The following is a 27,927-nucleotide window of genomic DNA, read 5'->3' as shown; positions in this document are numbered from 1 at the left end:
CTACGATTGTTTCCGGAAAGCGATTCATGAGATCCGAAACGAACTTCTGCGTGATTTCAATTTATTTATATTTTTTTTAAATGCAAAGGCTTGAAATAAAAACAATCAGAAACAAGATGTTTTATCTTGCTTTTGAAATGATATCCAGGCATAATCAATCCGGAAAGACAACGAAAATAAAATCCTGGTTTCTTCGAAAAGTTGCACGATGACATAATCGAAAGTAACAGCGTTCACAAACGCACAAAGAAGTAGGCGACCCTTTCTATCGTCGGAAAGAATTAGAGTGATTTCATTTTTGCCCGATGTGATTCCTGGATGAAAAGGTTTGATGATTCATATAATTTAATAGGTGCACTGGAACATGAATCAAAGTTAAAACTGAATATATCTTATCAACAGACTGAGCTGAAGTGTTCGGAAGTGATACCCATGACAAAAGTTAAGAAGGTGGATTTCAGTCAGTGTCTCAGTGAGAGAAAGGGCATGGAAAAAAAAATTAAAGTACAGATGCTGCTTGTCATTGCTAAGATTGCTTTAAGAAAGTTAAGATCATGTCAAGTGATTTAAGTTGCAAAGAGAAAAATAAACTCAAATCGTGTTAGTCGCTTTTGTCTCACTTTAGTGACAGATGTCATGGCTGAGTTTTTGCCCTTTCAAAACGATTCCACTTGCGCTTATTACAATAACAGCCATGATGTCAAAGATGTCGTGTCATTATATTAGATCATTAATTTAAGGTTCGTTGAAAAGATCAGATTGATTTGGAAATGGTTGGCAATTTGAGAGCGAAAACCAGTCTGTTAATGTTATCAAATATTGTTTTTCAGGTTTTGTCCTCTCGGTCAAAGCTTGTGACTGGAAGAGACGAGGGTACACAGACTGACTGGGTTAGAATCATCATGAACTCTGTCTTGAAAGTAAGTTAGGAAGAATACAGTATTCATGTCCATATCCACACACACACACACACACACACACACACACACACACACACACACAATTTTCACCCCCTACCCGCCACACACACACTTGTAAATGATTCCATTGATCATTTGATGTTCTGTTTAAATCAGGAGTATATTAATACATGTTGATATATAATGGGGGGTGGGGGGGGGAGTCCAATCTTATTCAGTTATTGAGCAAGACGCTTATTTTGTCAAAAGGTATATATTTCTTTGTGTTGGTGTGTTGATTAAGCATCAGACTCCTGATCCAGTGATCAGAGTTCAAGGCCCTGTTTCAGCATAGTGCGGTGTCCTTCTGAAAGCTTTATATTCCAATTTTTTCGCTCCATACAGCTTGGTTAAGGTAAAAATGGTGGGAGGAGAGGATTGGGCTTTTGCCTTCTTATCCTATACCCAAGACACATTGAATATTAACTAAGTTCACTGCTTTGATGACCATAAAAGGCTGTGGGACCTTTTACTTGAAGTAACAAGAGATGGTCAGAGCTATCTGGAATACATTAGACCTAGAAATCAAGCACATAATGCCTGCCGTAAGGCGAAAAAGAGACTTGAGAAAGAGGTTGCATTACAAGCAAAGAAGAATCCGAAGGCATTCTGGTCATATGTTGGCAAAAAAACAAAATCAAGAACTGGAATTGCTGATTTATTGAAAAATGATGGATCAAAGACCTCATCAGATAGCGAAAAAGCAGAAGTACTAAATCTGTTTTTCCAGAGTGTATTTACAGTCGAGGGAGGCGATGAATTGCCTTAACCACCCCCCACCCCACCCCCCCACGCCCCCCACCCCCCCACACACACACACCCCACCCCCTCCCATTATACATATGAGGCAGAACTTACTGGGATAACCATTTCTGTTGAGCAAGCCGAAAAACTTCTCAAGAACCTGAAGACAGGAAAAGCCCCAGGCCCAGAGGGCATGAGTCCCCTTCTTCTGTCAGAAGCAGCGGAGGCCCTAGCAGTTCCAATTGCGACACTGTTCCAGAAATCAATGGAAGAAGGAAAGCTTCCAGAGGAATGGAAAGAAGCATTTGTGACTCCTATTTTTAAGAAGGGAAGTAAGATCTTGGCAAACAACTACAGACCTGTGAGTCTCACATGCATTATCTGTAAAGTCCTTGAGACATTGGTAAGGGATCAGCTAATAGACCATCTCAAGACCAACAACCTGGTCAATGTAGAACAACATGGCTTTGTTCAGGGACGCTCGTGTGCTACGCAATTGTTGGACATATTGGACAGCTGGACAAGAGCTCTAGACAGAGGTGGCTCCATTGATGCTATTTATATGGATTACCAGAAAGCGTTTGACTTGTCTCTAAGATTCATGCACATGGAGTATCAGGCAGGGCATTACTCTGGATCCAGGACTTTCTGTCTCAAAGGAAGCAGAGGGTGGTTGTGAATGGGGCAACATCACAGCAGGCAGACGTCACAAGCGGTATTCCACAAGGTAGTGTTCTAGGACCCCTGCTGTTCCTGTTGTACATCAACGACCTTCCTAGTAGAGTGAAGAGTAATGTGAAATTGTTTGCCGACGACACAAAGTTGTTCACACAGAGTGACCAAGTAGGTGCTTCACAAGTCCAAGATGACCTAGACAACCTGCATCAGTGGTCTAGAGAGTGGCTCCTACACTTCCATCCAGAAAAATGCACTGTAATGAAGCTAGGAAACTGCAAATCAGAAGCGATCTACTGCATGAAAGGGAAAGACAACAACGGGATGGAATACAACCTGGCACTTGCTGAGAGTGACGTGGTGAAAGACTTGGGAGTGTATATAAAAAACTATAATTATTGACAACAAGCTGAACTTTAAAACGCATGTGGCAACAGTTACTGCAAAGGCTAACAAGATGGTTGGTATAATCAGGCATTCCTTCGATTACCTATCTGAAGAGCTGTTTATACAGTTGTTCAAATCCCTGGTTAGACCCATTTTGGAGTATGGGCATTCGGTCTGGAACCCACAGTCAAAAACATTGTGCAGAGAGGTGGAGGACGTCCAGCGACGGGCAACGAAACTGATTGGTCATCTGAAGAACAAGCCGTATCATGAAAGACTCGCTTGCTTAAGTTACCCAAGCACAGGAGGCAGCGGGGTGATATGATCAATTGCTACAAATACATAAACAGAATCTACAAGACCAACAATCCCGAACTTTCACCTGCAGTAAGTAGAGACAGAAGAGGCAACAGTTTAATGTTAAGTAAATCACATTGCAGGTTGAAAGTGCGTAGCTCCTTCTTTACAGAGCGAGTCGTTAATATATGGAATGGTTTGCCAGATAGTGTTGTGACTGCCCCAACCATGTTATCCTTCAAGACTAGGTTAGACGCTCACTGGGCCAACTCTCCAAGCATATATGATCCAGTATGCTGTCATTAGGCCACGCATGCTGGTATACTGTATCCAGTTGAACGACGAACAGGCCTTCCAGGCCTAAAACGTCTGATCCAGTTCAAGTTCAAGTTCAAGTTTAATTTGTTTATTTGCTATGTCACCCCCATGTGCATGGGTAATGATAATGATAACAATAATAACAATAATGGATGCTTTAAGATATATATTATATTGCGCACTATCCAGAAATCTGCTCTAGGTGCTTTAAAAAATTCTTCTATTTTTTTTCTTTTTTTTTTTTACATTACAACAATGTTATGTATACGTACCAAATATAAAGAGCAAACTGCACACGCAGGCACGCGCTCGCATACACACACACACACACACATATACATTTAAACATATTCAAACACACATATGTACATAGCAGCTGCCCTCCAAACACATGCACATATACACACACACAAGCACATGCAAACACGCACGCACGCACACACACGCACACACACACACACACACACACACACACGTGAGCAAATATATGAACACACACACATTCATATTTGTACACATACATTAAGTACACACACATAGTCAAGCACACCACATGCAAAGGAGTGGACCTGACACAACGAAACGTATTATTGAGGGAAGAGGTGAGTTTTGAGACCAGATTTGAAAGAGGTGAGGGAGTCAGAATGTCAGAGGTTATCAGGGAGCTTGTTCCATGTTTTTGGCAACTGAAAAGAAAATTATGTGAGTCTGTTGGTCCTACTTCTGATGTGAGGTTTCCTGAGACGTTGAGTATCGGAGGAAGAATGGAATTGGCGAGATGGAGCATAGATATGGAAGAGTTCAGAAAGATACTGGAGACCAGACCCACTGACTGCAGAAAAAGTCAGAGTGGATAGTTTATACTATGTTGTCTGTTTGATCAGAAACAGGCAACCAGTAGAGAGACTGAAGGAGATGAGAAACATCGTCATACTTAGAAGGTCTGCTAATGAGTCTCACTCTGGCAGCATTATTACGAAATCATTGAACTTAAAGTCTAACAGATATTTGGTAAGGCTGGCCAAAAGAGAATTGCAGTAATCCAATCTTGAGAGAATAGAAGTACATGTATGCAAGTGTTTTAGTTAAATCCGTGTTTTAAATAGCTACACAGTCACATCTTGCTTGAAACCCAGGGACAGTCATTATTACTTTGCACATTACAAATTAAAAGGAAGAAAGACATTGCTTATCAAGTGATTTGTTTCAAAACGGTTTTTCAGAGACTGAGTGAAGAACAGCCACAATGGTGGAACTGGAAGAAATGTGCAAACACAAATTGTGTTTATTTAAGACTGTCTGGACAGTGTCTTTTGGTGTAAAACAGACTGTGTCACTGAGCAGACCTATTTCTTTATTTCTGCATCTGAAGGCTGCAATTCATGTTCACTTGCATGCAATGTACATGTAGGCTTTTACATACATGTATAACCAGTGGGAAAAAAGACCTTTTCCAGCATGTACGCTCCCAGGATTGGTATGTGGTTGTTTCAGCAGCAGGATGAAAGTGGTCTTATACATGTATGCATGCAGGTGAACATTAGAGTTGCAGCCCACAAATGCAGGAGAAAAATCAGATTGTGGTAATAATTATGATCTTGTTTCGAATTCTTTGGGGCAGGAAAACTTTTGCCAGATAAGATGGAAGCTTCTTGCAGCATATATATATAAATATAATATGTATATATCCTAAGGGAGAGGTTTTCCAGTCTTGTTTGTTATTTGTGATCTGATCCAAATGAACTTATGAAGTGAACTGACTGTTCAGGTTGATCACACAAACATGAATGGACACACACACACACACACACACACACACACACACACACACACACACACATACACAACATCACATTTGCAACTAATGATAAATGATTATAACTGATTAAGTGACCAACTAAATCATCAAATGCATCAAAGTTTTATTTGAACAAAAAGTAAAACACACACACTCATACAAAACACATGCACGCACACGTGTGCGCGCGCGCGCACACACACACACACACACACACACACACTAATATTCACATGCATTCCCTTTCCTTTATACACCACTTTACTCCTTTCCGTCTAAAAACACTTATAGTGTTAAACTGAAGAAAACACACACACACACACACACACACACACACACACCGTCTAAAAACACTTATAGTGAATAGACGTTAAACTGAAGATAAAACACATGCACACATGCACAAGTATGCATGCATACAACAAAAAAAATGTATTTACAGCAGTTATTTCAATAAATGTGAGTAGGACCAATAAAATGCACATTTTAATGTTGGAAGGGGAAAAAAATGTATTTAATCTGTCCTTTTGTCTGCCTTGCTACAGATGATATCAGGAATGGCTGGGGAATTTGAGGCCTTCTGCTTCAACTTTACGAAAGGCGTGAGTTGCAACATCAGCGTCGTCAGACAGCTGATTGATAATGAAGAAGAGGAACAGGAGGCGCCCCCACAAGAGCCGGCACCACTAACAGAGCTTGCCAAACGACGAGCGGAAAAAAGGAGGAAACTAGGACTTCGGGAGGAGCCACCCAAGTGCATAATCTTTTGATTTTTTTTTTTTTAACGTGTGTGGGTGTGTGTGTGTGTGTGTGTCTGAACATGAAACTGATAATAAACTGCGATAATGAAAACAAAGGAAAAAATTCCAAATTATAGGTCAGTATAGACATTTTTCAAGGAAGAAATGAGGACTTGAAGAGGTGTTACCCAAGTGCATCTTTTGATTTTTTAAATAAAGTGTGTGTGTGTATGTGTTTGAACAAGAAACTAAAAAAAACAACAAAATGCAATAATGTACAGAAATCAGGAAAACAACAATCCAAATCAACAGTCAGTACAGACCTTTTCAAGGATGAGTGACGGGATATTTAACTCTTCAACCTTTAACATTTCATTGAGAGCGCACTTAATGTGAGAGTGTAACTGTGGGTGAGTGTTGATGAGTACGACCTCTTCCTTGAATGCAGCCTCTGTTCCATTTTACAGAAAGCAGGAAATCAAGACAGTTCGGGGCACCTTGTGGATGATGATCAAGTCCAACTTCTTTTTCAGTGTTGTAAGTTGTGTGTTTGAAACTGAGCTTACAAGTCTGACCCTCCCACCCCACCTCTGTCCCCCCCTCTCTCTCTTCCTATCTCTTGCTCCTTCCTCCTCTCTGTGCATGTGTACACACCATGCATATGCGCACATGCTAGGACACCCTTGCACATATGTGTATGCACACACACACACACACACACACACACACATACACACACACACACTCATGCAATCTCCAGTGCTTATTGATGTTCCAGTTGTGCTCACAAAGACTCACTTGTAGGTCCATTCACAAATGGACGACATTTGGGAACATTTAATTTGATATTTCATTGGAAACGTTTAAAATGAGATTTCGCATTTAACCTGTTCAATGCCGCCTTTTTCTTTTCTTTTTTTAAGTGCTATCCCCTTGCTAGGGAATTTTGAAGATTCAGAGGTAATTCATTTAAAAAAAAATTCTAGCACAAAAACTCGAGAGGTACAGAAAGAAAGTAAACTTTTTATTATGGAAATGAACATAAATTCTGAATCTGTGCTTTTTTCCCAACTATTTTGAATGAGATGACTTCAGGCATTCTAAAATGAAATGATAATTTTTATGCATTAAAAAAGACTATTTCCACCTATACAGAATGACACCCAGAAAGGAAAACGAACAAAATGCAGCTGGAAATAGCATGCTTATTGTCAGATTATATATGGACCATTGCCTTTTTCTGTTGCAGTTGATGTTGTTGGGCATGTTGGAAATAGCATGCTTATTGTCAGATTATATATGGACCATTGCCTTTTTCTGTTGCAGTTGATGTTGTTGGGCATGCACACCGTGATTGTTCCTGCGCTGAACTGGGTCTGTGGTGGTAGGTCTATCGTCGTCGTGCATGTAGCACTATTCCTCACTATCTTTTACCAGGGCTTATACTAGTTTTTAAGTTTTTTTTTTTTATAAATGTATATAAAAAGAAGTCACATGCATTATTCAAGTCCTTGAAAGTCTTCAAAAAAAAAAAGAAAAGAAAAAAAATTACCAAAGTGTGTAAAACTCTTGATTTTGCTTTATTTTTGCTGAAAAAAAAATATAATGTTTCTTTTGGTGATTTTATCATAAAGCACAGCAACAAAATGTTTCACCTTAATTTGTATTAAAAGGAAATTATTTCTTGTTTGTGTGTGTGTGTGTTGTTGTTGTTGTTGTTGTTTTTTGTTGTTGTTTTTGTTTGGGTTTTTTGTTGTTGTTTTTTGCTTAAATCTGTAAAGAATTTTCCTGACAGAAATCACTTTATTTGTGTAACAGGCAATGATTCATTCAAGAGACATAATCCAGTGCTCAAAATACTGTGCTTTCAGTCAAGTTCTTGGCACAATGGTTTTATTTCATACCTTTGGGGTTTTAAATAGTTTTTGACTCACTTGTGAAAACAAAGTGAGTCTGTGTCAAATTCTGGTGTTTGGTTGTATGTGTGTGTGTGTGTGTTTGCTGTGGTAAACATTAACCAGTTCATTTTCTCAGAAAATTCTGTACCAATATCAAGTTTGGATTAAACAGAGAGAATTAAAATCTTTCTAATCATACCAGTGATAGGTTGGAAGTCTTCCGGATTAAGCTGTATTCTTTGATCATGAACATTTTATTTCACTGAGGCTCTGGGCTGTAGCTGATTAGTTGCCTGAACATTGGTTTGGGTTTGAAGACAGCATGACATTCTCAGTTAAAAGAAAAGAAATGCATATTCTGATTCTGGACATAATACATTGAATGACACTAACCACATCATTGACGTGTTTACTGCATATGAACATTTTAAAGTAGATACTGAATTAACTAGCAAATTGATGGCATGTCATGAAATTCAGTCTCAGTGAGATGGTGTTGTTGACGAAAGACATCTGTTTTTATCCAGGTGTTCTTTGGCTCCTATCCCTGTTTGCTGGTTGGATGGTGTCTTCTAATGCTGACTGGCCGGCATGTGAGTTTGGCGATTGGACGAGAGTGTGTAAGCAGGTTGTAGGCAGTGACTTGTGAAGCAGACGGCTGCAGATCAAACTGGTCCTGCATTTATTCCTCGGTTGAGACGTTGGGCTGACCAGGAAAAGAAATACTGTCTGGGTAGACACAGATGGGTGCACAAGCACTCTCGGCGGGGAGAGGCTGTGCTGTGAGCTGTGTGGCATGTTATTTTTATCCTCTAGTGACGGCGCTTGTGTGAGACTTAGGACTACATTCTGTGGTTTGATGTGTATGACTGGCTTGACACCCGGTTCAGTGAGTGTGTGGCTCAGTGGTGCATAAATTTATACAGTGCCTCACTGAACTGCAGTATGTGCAGAGATTATTCAAACTAAGAACAATTATTAGTAAGTTATGGCCACATTCCACAGCATGTAATGTATGCAGTAGTTAAATGTGTGTGTAAATGTGTTGTTAGAAACTTGTATGTGTAAAATTTGTTTTCAATCATATTGTTTAAATCAAAATGTTGACATAAGACTGCAGAGTGAGAGAGAGAGAGAGAAAGAAAGTGAGAAAGTAATAAGGCAAACAAACACAAACTCTGATAGTATAATTATTGTCTTCCCTACTCTGCGGTTTACGATATGGCAATGTTCAGTTTCAGTAGCATACACTTGTCAAAGAAAACATGAGTTTAATCATTAATTTGGAATGCTGATATATTGTGAGATAGTTTCAGTAGCATACACTTGTCAAAGAAAACACGAGTTTAATCATTAATTTGGTATGCTTATATATTGTGAGATGCGGTTTGGCTGTGGTAAGTCTTCTTGCTTCTGAACTAAACAAAAATGGTTCAGTCCGGCTCCAGTACCTTTTTTTTTCAAGCTTAATAATATTTAATACAGAACCCATTTTAAACTTTTATTCTCCTTTTTTATTTTTTTCTCATGGTTCCTTTGTTGGATAAAGTGCTCATCACATGTGAGTCTTGAAGGCCTTGCCTCTCTTGTTATGTTTTATGATTAAAAACCTGTGTGAACCCTGAATTACTGACATGCATGGCACAGTGGGAAATACTGTCAAAAAGAGACAGATCTCCCGTTATTGACCTGTGCCATATGTCGTGCCATATACTCACAAAAGAGGAACCATGGGTCTTGGGAGACCCTGATTTTATTTTTGTTTACTTCTTTGTTTATTGGTGAAAAAAAAATTTGTACAGACACAGGGCCATCCAAAGCCATATATTTTGGGGATGTAGCTTAAAACCTGACTCTGTTTTCAAGTGAAAATCATAACTTTAGCCGGTCACAGCCATTTAAATTCTTTAGACCTTTGCTGTGTGATGAAAATTAAAGTATAACTTCTCATTTGAATACAGTGGTGTGCAGACACTATACTGACCAAAGAAGTAATGTTTTGTTCAATACTTGTTTGTGTTCTCTTCTGCGCACATGTATGCACACACTTGCACGCACGCTTTCATTGACACATGGTCTGCATCCTGTTTTCTTGCAGCTTGTTTTCCTTGATTGACTTGGAAGGCTGTTCAAAGCTATAAAAAGCCAGGTGTTTTATCTTTATGCGCCTTCAGTTTTAGTAGATAGATTTAGATGTAACACCATTTGCATACATGTTTTGTTCAAAGCTATAAAAAGCCAGGTGTTTTATCTTTATGTGCCTTTAGTTTTAGTAGATAGATTTAGATGTAACACCATTTGCATACATGTTTTGTTCAAAGCTATAAAAAGCCAGGTGTTTTATCTTTAGGCGCCTTCAGTTTTAGTAGATAGATTTAGATGTAACACCATTTGCATACATGTTTACAAATTAAGTTTTTTAAAAGCAGCATAGGAGGCTTGTGTTGTTTTTTTTGTTTTCTATTGCATGCTGGCAAACACGCACACACACACACACACACACATACACACACATATTGATGGCTTGATGTAAAAAAGCAATTGTTGCTTATTCAGTTTACCATCATAAAATAAAATCTTGGCTTGACACACAAACATGCTTGATGTGTATGAACATGACTGTAAATGGTTTTCCATTGGTGTAGATATATATATATGCTGATGGATTTCTGGAATAATGGAAAGTGACTCCACCAGGGCCCTTTTTGAACAAGTGGGGTATCATGAGCATGTTGTGAGATCTGAATCTTCTGTTGTCTTTTAGCACAATATATATATATATATATATATATAAAAATCTCTATCAGTATTATTATTATCATTGTTTGTGGTTGTGGCAGACCAACTGGCGAAGAACCCAGCACTGGAGATGATGGTGAGCAGGCTGATGTTGATTGCCTGGATGATCCCCATCATGCTGATCAGCAAGGTCTCCAACATCTTCTGGATGAACGTAAGCTCTGTGTCTGTCCCACCGGCAGTGTGAACACCGTGTTTCACAGTCTGTAAGGCAGTACTTTTAAAATTTTGCCGGGAGGTTATCAGCCATAGCTACTTTCGTTTTCTCCACATAGGCGGATAGTAGTTTGCACAGTACAGGAATGTTAGACCCCTGCCAGACCCCTGCCGGAGTCTGCACTAGTGGGTCACGGTAAGTATGTTACTTAAACGTAATTTTAGATAGAAAATTTCCTTTTGTTTTGCTGTCCTGTTTTGTGTCAGTGACATTCCTCCCACATCACTCATTCCAAGTCCCCGAAACACAGCCACACCTGGGTTAGTAGTTGAAAAAGAAAATAATATTGTCTCTACATAAAAAAGGGAGTTCACTGTACACAAAAACCTGATGTATTATCACTGACAATAGTCTTGTCTGGAGTGAAAAAGCTCATGGCAGGTGATGTTGAGTCCTGGGCACAGCTTCACACACAGTGGAACTCCACATTTTGGACACCAGTTGGCAGTTTGGTGTTTTGGTGTGTTGTGGTGCTTGAACAGGTCTTCACAGACCTTGCACTTGCAGTAGCTGGTCACTCATATCCACTCCAGCCATGTTGGTGATGTAGTCTTGTACTGCAGCTGGCTTCTGTCTTTCAGGACGGTGCTGTGTTGTCACACTGACCATGGTAGTTGGCAGCATGACTGTTGTCAGCACATGAACTGGTTTTTTGTCCTGCCACTTCAGCACAGCAACATGCCCTGCAACCATACACACACACACAAATGATCATGCAGGTCTGACTCTTTCTTCTTATTGTTGTTTAAATTATTTGTTTGCTTATTCCCTTGTTTATTCTACATATTTATGTGAATGGAAGCATAATGTGGTACGTTTTTTTACATGTAGTCAAAGAAAACCACTTTAGATTAAAAAATTTTTTTTTTTTTTTTTTTTACAATATTACAAACAATAATGACAGTATCATCAGTATTTGTACTATTACTGTCATTTCTACAGCACCTTGTTCCACAAATAAACAAGTAAAACAGAAAATAAGTAAACATATGCATGCAATCACACACATACACACACACACACACACACACACACACACACACACACACACAGTTGTACACCTGAGCATGTGACATTGTTTTCTTTCTCACACACACACACACACATACATACATACATATATACATATATATATATATATATATATATATATATATAATACATACACACTCACCATCTTCAGTCCAATCACTGGTAAAAACACCAGCAAAGTCGTCCGTTTCCTCAGTGATTTCGTTGTCAGTGTCGGTCAGCTGGCACATGGTCAGGACTCGCTTTCCTCTCCACTGTAAACACCCTCTTCAGCGACCGAATCTATTTCTAGTTCATCGGGATATGGTTCAAAATCACTGTCCGAAGAACCAACATTATCTCCTTCAACATCGGAGCCTTCAGTTTGGATCATTTCCAAAGTGGCTTCAAGGCTGTGTTGCGTTTGACCTCTCATACCGTGTCGAACACTTCAACGTGACGCCATCTTGTCAAACAACTTGCAGAGCTGACCGAGGTGTGCTTCGTTGTCGTCTGCTAATGAGCGTGTCACTGCACACATGCAGTGTGTATGAATGAAAAGTTGGCCGGAGATAACTTAAGAATCAGTTCTGCTTTTGAGTTTCGTATCCGACATGTCACTCCAACAGCGCGACTTTTCAAAATCCAAATCCGCATATGCGGACATTGGCATCCAACGCTTTGTCTGATGACATCCGCATATGTGGACAATGGCAGCGAGTGAGTTAACGCTGCTTCAGTTGAGTTGGACTTTATTTTTACACATTTTGAACGGTGAATTTCTGCCCTTTTGTATAAAAAACAAACCAGCACTGAGTCAGCTACAGTTTGCACCATTATTGTATACTTCTGCGTTTGTGGTCTGCAACTCCCATGTTCAGTCATATCTACAAGTGGGGTTTTTTGTTGTTGTTTTTTTTTTACTTGTATGACTTTGTTTTTTAACCTTTGTCATGTAGGCATCCATACTCCGTTTTCAGTGGTGTGCATGCTGGGTATGTTCTTGTTTCTAAAACCTGCCAAACACTGACATGGGTTACAGGATCTTTGGCATGCATATTTGATCACCTGCATGCATATATACACACAGAGAGGTTGTTCAGGCACTAGCATTTCTGCATATAAGCTGACCTGGAAGATTGGGAAAAAAATCTCCACCCTTAACCCATCTGGAGTGCTAAAACCGGGGATTCGAACTCAGGGAACGTTGGTGAGAATCCAGCACTCTCGGCATAAAGTCAGGGCACCCATGTGTGTTTTCTGGTTGGTTGTTCTCAGGACCTGTCCAGTCTGGTGTACAAGAAGACGATGGGGAAGCCGGTGCAGACGGGTTTGGCGCTGTTCATATCAGACGTGGTGTACACCATCACCTTCCAGATCTTCTTCTTCATCCAGGTCAATGCTTCACTCCCTTGTGTGTCTGTTTCGTCTGTCTCTAGTTCACTCCCTTGTGTGTCTGTTTCATCTGTCTGTAGTTCACTCCCTTGTGTGTCTGTTTTGTCTGGGGTTCACTCCCTTGTGTGTCTGTGTCGTTTGTCTCTAGTTCACTCCCTTGTGTGTCTGTTTCATCTGTCTGTAGTTCACTCCCTTGTGTGTCTGTTTCGTCTGTCTGTAGTTCACTCCCTTGTGTGTCTGTTTCATCTGTCTGTAGTTCACTCCCTTGTGTGTCTGTTTCGTCTGTGCTTCACTCCCTTGTGTCCGTTTTGTCTGGGGTTCACTCCCCTTTTTTTCTTTTCTTTTTCAGTCTAGAGTTATGCATGTGTGTGACTGACTGGTGTGAAAGCGCTTTGATTTATCTCTGCACAAGATTCAGTGCTACATAAATTCTTTTTTTTCTTTTTTCCTTTTCTGTCTGTGGTTTACTTCTTTGTGTGTCTATTTATTTCATTCTTCTTCATTGGATTGGATTGGATTGTAATAGTTATTTTTGTGACAGCGGATTTCTCTGTGTGAAGTTAGGGCTGGGGAGCTGACTTTGGTTGGGGAGGTTGAAAGGGCAGAAAGAGAGGGGACTGTGCACCCCCCTCCACCCTCCCTCTTTCTGTGCTGAACCCTGGACACAGTGGATGTGAATTCACTGCCTTGATGGCTGTAAGCGGTGGGACTGTGAACCATGATCTTTACATGTGTATGGTCACCTGCCATGGTCTTTTGGGTCCAGGTGTAGGGCAGGCGTCATCATCTTCTGCTTCTCCTTTTTCTTTTCTTTCTTTTGTTTAACATTTTTTTTACTGTTAAGTGATATTAGATGCTGGGGGGGAGGGGACGTTGAGGGGGGGGGGGTAGTATGTGTATGCGTGCGCGTTGGGGTAGGGAGTGATGAAAAGAGATGGTCGGATGACGGAGACCGGGAAGGAGACATAAAAAGCGTCAGAGGTTAAAAGGAAGAGCTGCAAAGGATTGGACTGATTGAGAGTTAAATCATTCCTATCGCAGGATAAAGCATGCTTATTATAACAAACGTAATCAATCATAGGTAGATACCATCTGGACTTTGATTCAAACATTCAGAAAATTGTCGGAGTGATAGATAATTATTCAAAACATCTTCTAAAGATAAATAAATGTTCTGTGGAAACTTGTCAGTGCACTTTTTAAAGACGAGTAGGCTTATTCTTGTATACTCGAATATGATAGACATTTACTTCTATTCCGCATAAACACTATGTGTTTTTGCAATATTTTGTACGCAAGGCATTTAAAGGAAATCCTACTTCTTCATCTGTAGGCTGTGACTCTCACATTCCCTCCTATACACCAGTGGGTTTTCATGTGAAGGACCATCCCCCCCACCCCTCCCCCAACCATGTTGACAGTCTTACGACATTTTCATGGGGGTGCATACTGGGTATGTTCTTATTTCCATAAGCCACCAAACTCAGACATGGGATTATGGGATCTGTAATGTTGTATTTATTCTTCTACATGCGTATACACATGAAGGGGGTTCAGGCACTAGCAGGTCTGCACATGTGTTTGCCTGGGAGATCGGAAAAATTGCCAACCTTTACCCACGAGGTGTTGTGACCATGATTCAAACCCAGGTCTCTCAGATTGAAAATCTAGTGCTCTAACCACTCGGCTGTTGCACACACACATACACTCTCTCTCTCTCTCTCTCTCTCTCTCTCTGTCTGTCTCTGTCTCTCTCTCTCTCTCTTGCTTAAAAGTTCATTAAATGTTTGCACACTTCACACTGTGCACTTCTGTGCCAAGTTCATTCATGGGTTGTTAATGTTATGACGCCTCTGGGTTGATGCCAGGGCTTTTTGAGTATAGACAGTGTCCCACCTTCTGGAAAGTCTGTGCCAGATGTGTCCTCTTTGCTGCGGCTTACTTTGTTTCTGGCTTTCTTTTCTTTCCGTCATCTCTTCCTTCCTTATTTATGCCTTGTATTGTATTGTATTGTATTTCTCGTCTTTTTATCACAACAGATATCTCTGTGTGAAATTCGTGCTGCTCTACCCAGGGAGAGCGCATCGCTATACTACAGCGCCACCCGTTTTTTGGGTTGTTTTTTTTCTCCTGCGTGCAGTTTTATTTGTTTTTCCTATCAAAGTGGATTTTTCTACAGAATTTCGCCTGGAACAACCCTTTTGTTGCTGTGGGTTCTTTTACATGCGCTAAGTGCATGCTGCGCATGGGACCTCGGTTTATCATCTCATCTGAATGACTAGCATCCAGACCACACTCAAAGTCCACTGGAGGGGAAGAAAATATCAGCATCTAAGCCATGATTCGAACCATTGCGCTTAGATTCTCTCGCTTCCTGGGCGGACACGTTACCTCTAGGCCATCACTTCACTGCTGGTCTATTTAACCTTTTCTGGAGAGCCTTGAAAATTGTTGGTCTCTTTCTGAACTGGATAACTGGGTGTCCCTTCTAAGTAAGTAATTGTGTTGTGCACCCAGGGTGTGTGAAATGTTTCCTAGCATGTGTTTATTTCCTGATGATGATGATAAGGATGATTTAGGCAGCAGTTTCTGTTTTCGGGGCATGCATGCTGAAGGGTATGTTCATATTTGTATAATGCGCCAACCACTGATAGGATCTTCAGTGTGGGTATTTGATCTTCTGCATGTGAACACACACGGAGGGGGCTCAGGCACTGCACTAGTGGGTCTGTATACTTGTTGATCAGACTGGGTTGCATGAGCGATCCGAGCAGCACCAAGTTTGCTGGGTGTTCAGAATTTTCCACAGGCTGTGTTAATTACAGAGAGCTGGGAACGTTCTTCATCCGTAGCAAACTTCGTGCTGGGAAGATTGCTCTTTGCATATGGGCTGTTGATGTGGTTGTGAAAGACCTCTGCTGAGTAATGCTTGGTTGTTGTTTTTTTGTCTGTGTTTAGGTGTATTTGTCGACGTTCATCCCGTTGAGAATCAAAGGGATCAACGTGCTGGAGCTCTCCCTGACGGCCATCACATACTCCATGTATGCCTTTGAGTACAAGTGGATGAACATGGGTAGGTTTCTCTCCCTTGTTTACTGCTGGTTTGGAGGGTGAGGAGAGGAGGGGTGTTTTGAGTACAAGTGGATGATCATGGGTGGGATTATCTCCCTTGTTTGCTGGCTTGGAGGGGGAGGGGGGAGTAAAAACTTCTGTGTAAGCAGAGTGAGTCTTTGTAATCACCTTCTTTTCTTTTGCCGTCTGCTTGTTCGTTCTGTAGTTTTGTGTCTTTTCACTATCAGTGACAGTAGACGATTTAAAAAAAAAGGGGGAAAAAAAAGGGGGGGGGGGGGGGGGGGGGGGGAAAGAAGGGGTAGAGGAAAACAGAAAAGGTGGAAAACTGCCTAGAAATGTATAATTAGCATGTGATTAGATTTAACAGTAACAATTCAATAATGATAATAATAACTTAAAACCATTAACACAATTCTGGAGTACATTAAAGGAATGTAGAAATAGGGCTATGAACTAATGCCTGTGAAAATTTGACCATAAGAACCTCGTCAGAAATGGCTTTCCAAAAATCATCTGCAGAATAGTTATTCTCTTTGAAATACTTGGGCAAGAAGGTACATAACTGCTGACAGTGAAACAAACAACGATGCAAGCTGAACTGCTTACCACAGATGCATGTGTTTGTGTGTGTGTGCGAGTATTTGCATCTGTGTGTCTGCAGGTATGATGTATTCAGGTGTATGTGAGTGTCTGTGTGTGTGAATGTTCATGTGTATGGCTTTGAGTGTAAGCATTTGCTCAAGTGCTTGGAAAAAGCAACAGAAACTTCCCCAGCAAGGTTGCCAGGGAAAAGTGTTGGTGCAGGTTCTTGGGCCGGGAGTCCAAGGCTGAGTTTATGAGCCATCGTGGCAGCACTAAAGTTGCTTTGAGTTGAGACTTTTCCAAAGTCTTATGGAGTTATCAAAGATGTAGGAAAGCTCATGCCACTAAGCAAAGTTAACACTTCTAAAGATTGCATGTAACCAAGCCCTGCCTCTTAGATTGTTGCACATGATTATAACGATTCTCACATGAATTACAGAGCTCTGATTGTTGACATAAAGTGTGCATTTTTGTGGGTGAAATTAGCTTCTGTGTGGTGGCATTGGTGAAGCTTACAGCTTGCAAAGTTATGGAAACTTTCTTCTTCTTTTTTTTTTTCTTCTTTTTTTTTACTCACTTGGGAAGGATGATCACCGTTGTGCTCGTCATGCTGCGACAGGGACAGGGTGGCACAGGGTGGGATGGAAGTGAACAGAGTATAAACATTGTGTTTGTAATCCACCTTTGTGAAGCCGGTGACAGACGTTTGAAGAACTTCCAAGTCTCACACCTCTATTGCCTTTGTCCTGCAGTTTTGCACACACTGTTTGTGACCAGTTTGCACTGCAAAATAATGATAATGATAATAGTTTATTTATATTTTCGCCATTCATTTGAATACAATAATGCTTAAGGCACATTACATGAGTAAAATATGAAAGAAACACTCTTTAATAAAAAATCACATCCACATGTAAAAAATCTGGTTATGAGCGATGGCCAGTTAATGTGGTTATGTGTGATTGACAGTTGATGTGGTTGTGTGATTGACAGTTGATGTGGTTATATGTTATTGACATTGATGTGGTTATGTATGATTGACAGTTGATGAGGTTATGTGTAATTGACAGTTGATGAGGTTATTTGTGATTGACAGTTGATGTGGTTATATGTGATTTGCAGTTAATGTGGTTATGTGATTTACAGTTGATGTGGTTATATGTGATTTACAGTTCATGTGGTTATGTATGATTGACAGTTGATGTAGTTATGTGTGATTGACAGTTGATGTGGTTATATGTGATTTACAGTTGATGTGCTCATGTGTGATTGACAGTTAATGTGGTTATGTGTGATTGACAGTTGATGAGGTTACATGTGATTGACAGTTCATGTGGTTGTGTTTATGAGTGATTGACTGTTAATGTGGTTATGTGTTACGAATAGTTGGTGTGTTTGTGGATATGTGTAACAGTGTGACACATGCTTGCTGTGCATGTGTCATAACCATGTTATAATGTGTAAAGGAACCGATTCTGTTTTTGCAGGGTTTGGGGTTCAGAAACGCCTGGACCTGATTGAGACAAACTTTGGCTTCCATTTCGGCTTTGGGCTCCCGCTGGCTTTCGCTATCATTTATTTTGAAAACTTCTGGTTTGGGTTAGTATATTTTATGTATATGTATATGTCAGTCAACACACACATGCAAACACAAGCACGTGCAATCACATGCACACACACACCTGTATGCACAACTTCAGGCACAAACGTGCGCATTTGCACACACTCACTCACACACAAACATGTACATCCTCAGAGTAATACACTCACACTTAAGCATCCACACCACACACACACACACACACACACGCATATTAACAAGGCATTATGAATACATAACGTTTATACAAATTTCAATGAAGCGGCAATTATTGAGAAGAAGGAGGGAGGGATGACAGGGGGGTGGGGGTGTGAGGGGGGCCGGGGTGGGGGGGAATGGGGTCTTCCAAAAGGGGACAGAAATTCAGTGAAAGAAAAAGATTAGATTTTGATCAAGTGAGTTGTGTTAATAATGATTGTGATGATGATAACAACAGGAACAGTGATGACGATGATCAGGCGACATGTTGATGTGTGGGTGGAGTGGTAGCCAGGTGGTAATGGGTCTGCCTGGGAAGCAGGATGAAACGAGTGTGCCGGATGGAATCCCACTCTGCAGAATTTCTCCCCCTCCAATAGACCTTGAGTGGTGGTCAGGGCGCTAATCGTTCAAATGAGATGGTCAGTGTCCCCATGTGCAGGCGTGTACTCAGTCCACATGGGTTGTCTGTGGAAAAATACAGAAGAAAAAACCCACTCTTACAGACACGTGTGTTTGTGCTTGTGACTGAAGCCTGACTGAATGATGAGTGCTGAAAGGCAGCCATCAGTCGGCTGTACTTAGCTGGGTAGCTTGTTGTTCACATGACTGTGCTTGTAAAGTGCTCAGAGTTTGTTCTTAGCTGGGCAACTTGTTGTTCACATGACTGTGCTTGTAAAGTGCTCAGAGTTTGTTCTTAGCTGGGCAGCTTGTTGTTCACATGACTGTGCTTGTAAAGTGCTCAGAGTTTGTTCTTAGCTGGGCAGCTTGTTGTTCACATGACTGTGCTTGTAAAGTGCTCAGAGTTTGTTCCCTGACTGGAGATAGGCGCTATATAAGTGATAATTGTAACATTTATTGTGACTGCCAGTTTGTTCCCTGACTGAAGGCAGGCACTATATAAGTGATAATTGTAACGTTTATTGTGACTGTCAGTTTGGTCTCTGACTGAAGGCAGGCACTATATAAGTCATCATTGTGACGTTTATTGTGACTGCCAGTTTCGTCTCTGACTGGAGATAGGCGCTATATAAGTGATAATTGTAATGTTTATTGTGACTGCCAGTTTGGTCTTTGACTGAAGGTAGTCTCCGCACTATATCAGTGATAATTGTAACATTTATTGTGACTGCGAGATAGGCGATAAGTGATAATCGTAATAATAAATGTGTCTGCCTACACATTGTTTTACTTATTCATTTTTATTAATGTGTTTATTTTGAAGAACTCGTTTTTACAGAGTGACTCTGAATTCCATCCTGTTTCCCACCCTCATCCTGTCCGCCAGTTACGCTGCAGAACCCAGAGAGATAAGGTGGGGGTCTTTCACTTTTCTTGATAAAATGATCATTTGATGGCACGTGATATAACAGGTTTAGACCTCAGTTATGAAACACAAGCTTACAGTTGAACCAAGAGCAAGGTGAAAGCTGCATGATCAGTAGTTTCTCCACTGCAGTGTGTGTTCATTTACAGCTTAGTCTCTTGTGAAGGTCTGTGACTCAAGAGTGGGAGGCAAGATTGCACTGGCTGTTTGTCCTCAGCCTTTTAGGGCAAGTTGGCCGTTGGGAACCATCCCAGCACTGACTGTCCTAAAACCCTCTTGGCTGAGAGATTGGGGATTACCGTATGCAAGACACTCTCCTCCAAGATAAAATTCTGGCCCAGATAACTAGGACAGCTGTCTGCTGTTTGTTGTCATTGTCAGACACGACTGACTGTCATACTATACTGGCCTAGATAACCAGGACAGCTGTCTGCTGTTTGACGGGTGCAATAGCCGAATGGTTAAAGCGCTGGACTTTCAATCTGAGGGTCCTGGGTTCGAATCTCGGTGCACCTGGTGGGTAAAGGGTGGAGATTTTTCCGATCTCCCAGGTCAACATATGTGCAGACATGCTAGTGCCTGAACCCCCTTCGTGTGTATGCGCACGCAGAAGATCAAATACGCACGTTAAAGATCCTGTAATCCATGTCAGCCTTCGGTGAGTTATGGAAACAAGAATATACCCAGCATGCACACCCCCGAAAACGGAGTATGGCTGCCTACATGGCAGGGTAAATAAATAAATAAACCGGTCATACACGTAAAATGTTACATGTCTGTCTGAGTGTGTATGTGTGTGCGTCTGAAATCTGATTGAATGACACAGGAAATGAATGATGAGCGCCCAGTGGCAGCCGTCAGTCGGCTCTACCCAGGCAAATGTCCCCATGTATGTAAAGCGCTTAGAGCTTGGTCCCTGACCGAGGATAGGCGCTATAGAAGTATCCACATCAATCAATCGTCAGACACGACTGACTATCATACTATACTGGCGCAGACACTGATGAATTTTTATATATAACTTTTAAAACTTTTTATTTGTCTTTGTTAGCAAACAGAAGTTTTATCATAGTGATAATGTTCACCTTGTGAGCAAATGACACAAAAAGGAAAGGGTACCATACATTACATAGATTGAGGTAACCTTCTTCTTGCCCTCCAGTAATTGATTATAAAAAATAAAAAAATAAAAAAGCTGTTGCACTAAAAATATAGGTCATCCATCCTGTTTTGATTGTCATAAAAAGCAATTGCACTGAAAATATAGGTCATCCATCTTGCCTCAAAATTAACTATTCACTTTCGTATTTCATCAGGGGAATTGAATTTTTCTTTTAAACTGGAGCATTTTATTCTTTACACAGAAGGGAAGACACATACATGGATGGGAGTATTTCCATATTATCTGGATTTCCTTATTGGCATTTTGGTTGATTTAGAAAAACAAAATCTTTTGTTTTTACTTTATTTTGGTATTGAGACGCGCACTTTGGGTTTTCCCAATTGGCATTTGGGTGATTTAAAAACCAAATCTGTTGTTTTACTTTGTTTTGGTATTGAGACATGCACTCAGGTTAAAAGTGGCCCACAGTCCCTGGATGTAAGTGTTTCAGTAGTACAGAATCCACCACTGCCATCCATTTGATGTACACAAAAAGTTATTCATCGCTTCATAAAAGCAGGAATGTTTCATAAAGTGTTTACCACTGGCCTCTCACTGTCATCGGCACTTACCTTGAACAGCTTGGAAAATACATTTGCAAAAATTGATGTTTCAACCAAAACTTAACATTATTTTGGTTGTTTATGAATGATAGCTGTGGGCTTTCACTGTGAAAAAAAAAAAAGGAAGTGCCCTTGCAGGAATGCATCACTGGCTGTGAGTGCCTGTAGTGGGGACACACTGGCTGCACACACACACCGCTGTTTGCCCAGAGTTCAGCAGTATTTCACCAGGCCCCCCCCCAATAGAAAAGTGTGCAAGTTTCCATGGTGGTCCTTCACTTCTTTTCAACCCTCTGTGCTTACTGCTTAAACATGCTCCATGCAGCTTGCTCAATCTGGGTCAAAATGAATAAAGAAAAATCTGTTACTAAACAAAATGAACAGTCGCCATTTTTTTGCGATTTCTGTACCCATTTCATCCAAACTAGACGGAATTTCCTTTCCTTTGTTTTGCTTTGATGTCATCAGCTGACAAAGAAAGAACTCTCAAGTCAGTCACTTTTATATCTGGAGCCACCAAGCGGTGCATTGCTCTTAGTGAGCCCCCAAGCCGTGCGGTGCATTGCTCTTAGTGAGCCCCCAAGCCGTGCGGTGCATTGCTCTTAGTGAGCCCCCAAGCGGTGCGGTGCATTGCTCTTAGTGGTGCATTGCTATAAGTGAGCCCCCAAGCCGTGCATTGCTGTTAGTGAGCCCACAAGCGGTGCATAGCTCTTAGTGAACCCCCAAGCGGTGCATAGCTCTTAGAGAGCCCCCAAGCGGTGCATTGCTCTTAGTGAACCCCCAAGCGGTGCGGTGCATTGCTCTTAGTGAGCCCCCAAGTGGTGCATTGCTCTTAGTGAGCCCCCAAGCGGTGCATTGCTCTTAGTGAGCCCCCAAGCAGTGCATTGCTCTTTGTGAGCCACCAAGCGGTGCATTGCTCTTTGTGAGCCACCAAGCGGTGCATTGCTCTTAGTGAGCCCCCAAGTGGTGCATTGCTCTTAGTGAGCCCCCAAGCGGTGCATTGCTCTTAGTGAGCCCCCAAGTGGTGCATTGCTCTTAGTGAGCCCCCAAGCGGTGCATTGCTCTTAGTGAGCCCCGTGCTGTGTGTAGTGAGCCCCGTGCTGTTTGTTCTGTTTTGTTACAGAGGAAGAAAGACCCACATTTTCTATCCCACGGAGAAGGTTGTGGCGTGGTTTTTCAGTGTGCTGTTCAAGATGGGCTTGAAGAGCACGCTGTGCATCATGTTCCTCTTGGCTTTGGTGGCCATGCTGCTGTGGCTGGGGCTGCTGACCGTGCTGGTCGACTTCCTGCCCCACCAGGCCTGGCTGCCGTCGCTATGGTAGTCGCCTGCCATAGGGGTGTTGGTTTGTCACGTTCCTGGGGTTTGGTTTGGTCTTTGTGTTTGTTTTTGTTTTTTGGAGGGGGGAGGGGTGCATGGAAGGGGTCTGTATGGCTGAATGTAGTTTTGTGATTCTTTGGGGTTTTGGGTTGTTGTTTTTTTAATTTTGTTTTCTGAACGGGAGAATGTGGTGTAGGTGTTTTGCGAGCCTGAGGATTTGTTGTTGGTGTTGTGTGTGGGTGTAGAATGTAGTATAAGTTATGAAGTTTTTAGGCTTTTTTTTCTTTCTTTTTTTTTTGATGTTTGAATGGTTGGCAGTAATGGTCTAGGTGTTTTTCTATTCTTAGACTTTTTTTTTTTTTTGTCTGGCAAAATGTGTTATATGTGGTGTGTTACAGGTGGTGTGTTACAGGTGGTGTGTTATAGGTGGTGTGTTACAGGTGGTGTGTTACAGGTGGTGATTTGGAGTCTTTGTTTGGTCTGTCAGAATTTGGTACAGGTGTTTTGCAGTTTTGAGGCTTAAGTTTTGTTTGATGATAATGTCTGAATTACAAAATGTGGTATAGATGTTCTGCAGTCTTGAGGCTATTTGTATCAGGGACAGAATATATTTATGGGTGTTTTACTATCTTTTTTTTTTTTTTTTTTTTTTTTTTTTTTTTTTTTTTTTTTTTTTGCTGATGTCTGAAAGGCAGAATGTGGTGTAGGTGTTTTGCTATTCATAGTCCTTTTTGTGTGTCTGTTTTACAGAATGTGGTGTAGGTGTTTTGCTATTCATAGTCCTTTTTGTGTGTCTGTTTTACAGAATGTGGTGTAGGTGTTTTGCTATTCATAGTCCTTTTTGTGTGTCTGTGTTACAGAATGTGGTGTGTGTGTTTTGCTATTCATAGTCCTTTTTGTGTGTCTGTGTTACAGAATGTGGTGTAGGTGTTTTGCGATTCGTAGGCTGTGTCTGTTTCACCATGTTTATGTGTATTGTGAACTTACATTTGGGGGAAGGGGGGGATTGTATGGCAGACTGTTCAGGTGTTTTGTGATACTAAGGGTTTTCCTTTTCTTTTGTTCGGCAGAATGTAGTGAGGGTGTTTTGTGACTGTTAGTCTTCTGTTTTTTATGGTAATGCAGAACGTAGCAATGGTGTTTTATGACTGTTAGTCTTCTGTTTTTTATGGTAATGCAGAACGTAGCAATGGTGTTTTATGACTGTTAGTCTTCTTTTTATGGTAATGCAGAACGTAGCAATGGTGTTTTGTGACTGTTAGTCTTCTTTTTATGGTAATGTAGAACATAGTGAGGGTGTTTTATGACTGTTAGTCTTCTGTTTTTTATGGTAATGCAGAACGTAGCAATGGTGTTTTGTGACTGTTAGTTTCCTGCTTTTTATGGTAATGCAGAATGTAGCAATGGTGTTTTATGACTGTTTGTCTTGTTTTTTATGGTAATGCAGAACGTAGCAATGGTGTTTTATGACTGTTAGTCTTCTGCTTTTTATGGTAATGCAGAACGTAGCAATGGTGTTTTGTGACTGTTAGTCTTCTGCTTTTTATGGTAATGCAGAACGTAGCAATGGTGTTTTATGACTGTTGGTCTTCTGCTTTTTATGGTAATGCAGAACGTAGCAATGGTGTTTTGTGACTGTTAGTCTTCTGCTTTTTATGGTAATGCAGAACGTAGCAATGGTGTTTTGTGACTGTTGGTCTTCTGCTTTTTATGGTAATGCAGAAGGTAGTGATGAGGTTTGTGTTCATTTGGCTTTTTTTTTCAAATTGGCAGAACGTGGAATAGGTGTTTTGATATGTGGAGGCTGTGTGTGTGTGTGTGCTGGTTCGAATCACGGCTTAGCTGCCGCTATTTTCTCCCCCTCCACTAGACCTTGAGTGGTGGTCTGGACGCTAGTCATTCGGATGAGACGATAAACCGAAGTCCCGTGTGCAGCATGCACTTAGCGCACGTAAAAGAACCCACAGCAACAAAAGGGTTGTTCCTGGCAAAATTCTGGCAGAATGTGGAATAGGTATTTTGAGATGTGGAGGCTGTGTGTGTGTGTGCGCGTGTGAGAAAATGTAACATAGTTGTTTTGCAATGCCATGTCATAGAATGTGGTATATGTGTTGTGTGACTCGGATGCTTTTGTTTTTTCTTTTCTTTTTAGTCTGGTTTCAGAGAATGAGAGAGGATGACACATGGGAGACAGTGGTGCAGTAGGAGTGTGTTTTGTGGAGAGAGAGAGAGTGAGAGAGAGCAATGCATTAGTTTATTGCTCACAGTTGAAAGAAATAAGATGGGTCTCTCTCCAACATGATATTAATAAAATGACACTGTTATTGATGTTGATGTATCATTAAATTTGTAGTTGTACCAAATCTTGCTGCTTTTTTGTCCCTTATTTCTATTTTCGTTTTTCTCTTTAATCCGGGTTCATTTGTAAATGAGTCGGCAAATGTAGATGTACCAGTATTTGTAGGTGCATCTGTGTGCAGATGTTTGTGTTAGGGGGGAATGTGGGATTGTGTGAGAGAGAATCATATTTCATTCTGTACACAAACATATGATATATGATATGATATGGATACTTATATAGAAGTGGAGTGATGGCCTAGAGGTAACGCATCCGCCTTGGAAGCAAGAGAATCTGAGCATGCTGGTTCGAATCACGGCTCCACTAGACCTTGAGTGGTGGTCTGGACGCTAGTCATTGGGATGAGATGATAAACCGAGGTCCTGTGTGCAGCATGCACTTTGCGCACGTAAAAGAACCCATGGCAACAAAAGGGTTGTTCCTGGCAAAATTCTGTAGAAAAATCCACTTCGATAGGAAAAACAAATAAAACTGCACGCAGGAAAAAATATCAAATAAAGGTGTGGCGCTGTAGTGTAGCGACACGCTCTCACTGTGGAGAGCAGCCCGAATTTCACACAGAGAAATACAAATACAAAATATAGTGCAAGTGCCTGTCCTTGGTCAGAGACCAAGCTGTAGGGACATTACAAACCCAATCACAACACGCTGCCTGCATAGCTGCTGACTGGGAACTGCCTTTGAATGCTCATCATTCGTTTCCTGTGTCATTCAGCCAGGTTTCACACACAGATATCTAACTTTTTATGTATATAACATATTGTTGATTACCCCACCATGTAAGCAGCCATACTCCATTTTCAGGGGTGAGCATGCTGGGTATGTTCTGGTTTCCATAAAGCATAACCCACTGAATTGTGCCAGCGATTACAGGATCCTTAACGTGAGCATTTGGTCTTCTGCTTGCATATATTCACTAAGGGGGTTTAGACGCTAGCAAGTGTGCATGTGTTGACCTGGGAGATCGGAAAACTCTCCACCTAAACCCACCAGGTGCACCAGGGATCAAACTCAGGAAACTCACCACACCCATCATCTCTATTGACTGGTTTTAGTTCTTTCAAACTTCATCGTCTTGGTGGTGGTTTTGTGGTTGTAGATCTTTCACTAGAATTATGATTGTTTGGTCACTGAATTTAGTTTACAAAGGGTGGGAACAAAAATTCAAAAGTGTCTTTGCATTGCTCGTCATTTGGTTGTGGAACTTTGAGACGTGATTCGCTTTGCTTTGGACACATGTGTTTCTTTGTAATTTCATTTTAGTGACTCGGACTGTTGATTAATTGATTGCGACTTCTGTATTTATAAATGTGTTGTTGTTTTTTCAGTGTGATCTGTTCACCATTTCTAATCCATGCAGCAGTTATGTATAGTTTTCATGAGTTTTTGGTACCTCCAGAAAAGTCACAAATCAAAGATGTATCGAGAGCAACCATCAAAGGCTGTTCCTCCTGTATATTGTGTTCGCAGCATCAGCTGATGGGTGTGTCTTGTATGGTGTTCTCATGCGTCTCTTCAAAGCCCTGGCTGGCATCAGTATTTCTGGAAACGTCTCATGTGTGCCATGCATCATCTGAATACAGCATATGAATATTTGATAAGATGTACATTTTTTCTTCTTTATTTTATTTCATTCATTGTGGTGTATGTGATATAAATGAATGAGTATATGTCAGTATGACCTTATCTCGCTGTATCATCTTTGTCCTTGGCAGCCTTAAAAACCAGGACATGGTGGACATCATCAGGTGTTTGACTGGATTCATGAATGTCGTGTTGTAAATGATTCAAGTAAAATGGCATGGTTGGTTTGTAGATTTGATTTAATTTCTGTGCATTCGGGTGTTTCAACTACTTCACTGATCATTTTTGTTACATTGTGACTGTTTGCAGATGAATAAAGTCGACAACAAAAATTAACCAGGCTTTCATGGTGGTTTTGTTTTTTTAATGTTTCATTTTTTAAGATGCTTTCCACTTCCACCCGACTCCTTTACACTCTTCTCATTTGTGAACTTGTGGTTGGTTAGTTGGTTTGTTGTTTTTGGGTGGGTGGGTGGGGGGATTAATTAATTCAGCTAATTTAAGTCTCCTGCTGCTGTTACTACTACCACTGCTGCTGCTGCTGCTACTACTAATAATAATAATGATAATAATAATGATTGTAGTAGTAAAGGTATGTATATCACTGAATCTTGTGCAGAGACAAACAAAAGCATTTCCATGCTAGTCGTTCACATGCATGACCAGTTCTGACTCAGAGAGGTGAAAGATAAAACTTCTGAATACATGTAAGCAGAGAGGTGGTAATTGTAGACCAGGAAGGAGGTGTGGGGGCTGTTTTGGGAAGAGGTTTAAAGGCCAGCTTGAAAGAGCGGAGTGCATAAATTTGTCTGCCATCAAAGTGATAGCAAATATGTGTGTGTGTGTCATGCTCTCTCTCTCTCTCTCTCTCTCTCTCTCTCTCTGTCTGTCATGCTCTGTGTGTGTGTGTGTGTGTGATGCTCT

General features: G+C 41.0%; 1 protein-coding gene across 1 annotated transcript; it reads left to right on the top strand.

The window, feature by feature from the left end:
- The first annotated feature begins 145 nt into the window (after positions 1-145).
- LOC143291682 (ectopic P granules protein 4-like) lies at positions 146-27,339 on the top strand. Its single transcript, XM_076601693.1, has 12 exons — positions 146-326; positions 831-920; positions 5,724-5,932; positions 6,386-6,455; positions 7,245-7,302; positions 8,344-8,409; positions 10,657-10,769; positions 13,122-13,238; positions 16,197-16,311; positions 18,380-18,491; positions 19,931-20,005; positions 22,866-27,339. Exons 2-12 carry the CDS (start codon positions 903-905, stop codon positions 23,062-23,064), a joined length of 1,152 nt encoding a protein of 383 aa, XP_076457808.1. The 5' UTR covers positions 146-326; positions 831-902; the 3' UTR covers positions 23,065-27,339.
- Positions 27,340-27,927: the final 588 nt, after the last annotated feature.

This window comes from Babylonia areolata, chromosome 17 (genome assembly GCF_041734735.1).
Source record: "Babylonia areolata isolate BAREFJ2019XMU chromosome 17, ASM4173473v1, whole genome shotgun sequence".
Taxonomy (NCBI): Eukaryota; Metazoa; Mollusca; class Gastropoda; order Neogastropoda; family Buccinidae; genus Babylonia; species Babylonia areolata.
This window is presented reverse-complemented; position numbering and strand designations above follow the sequence as displayed.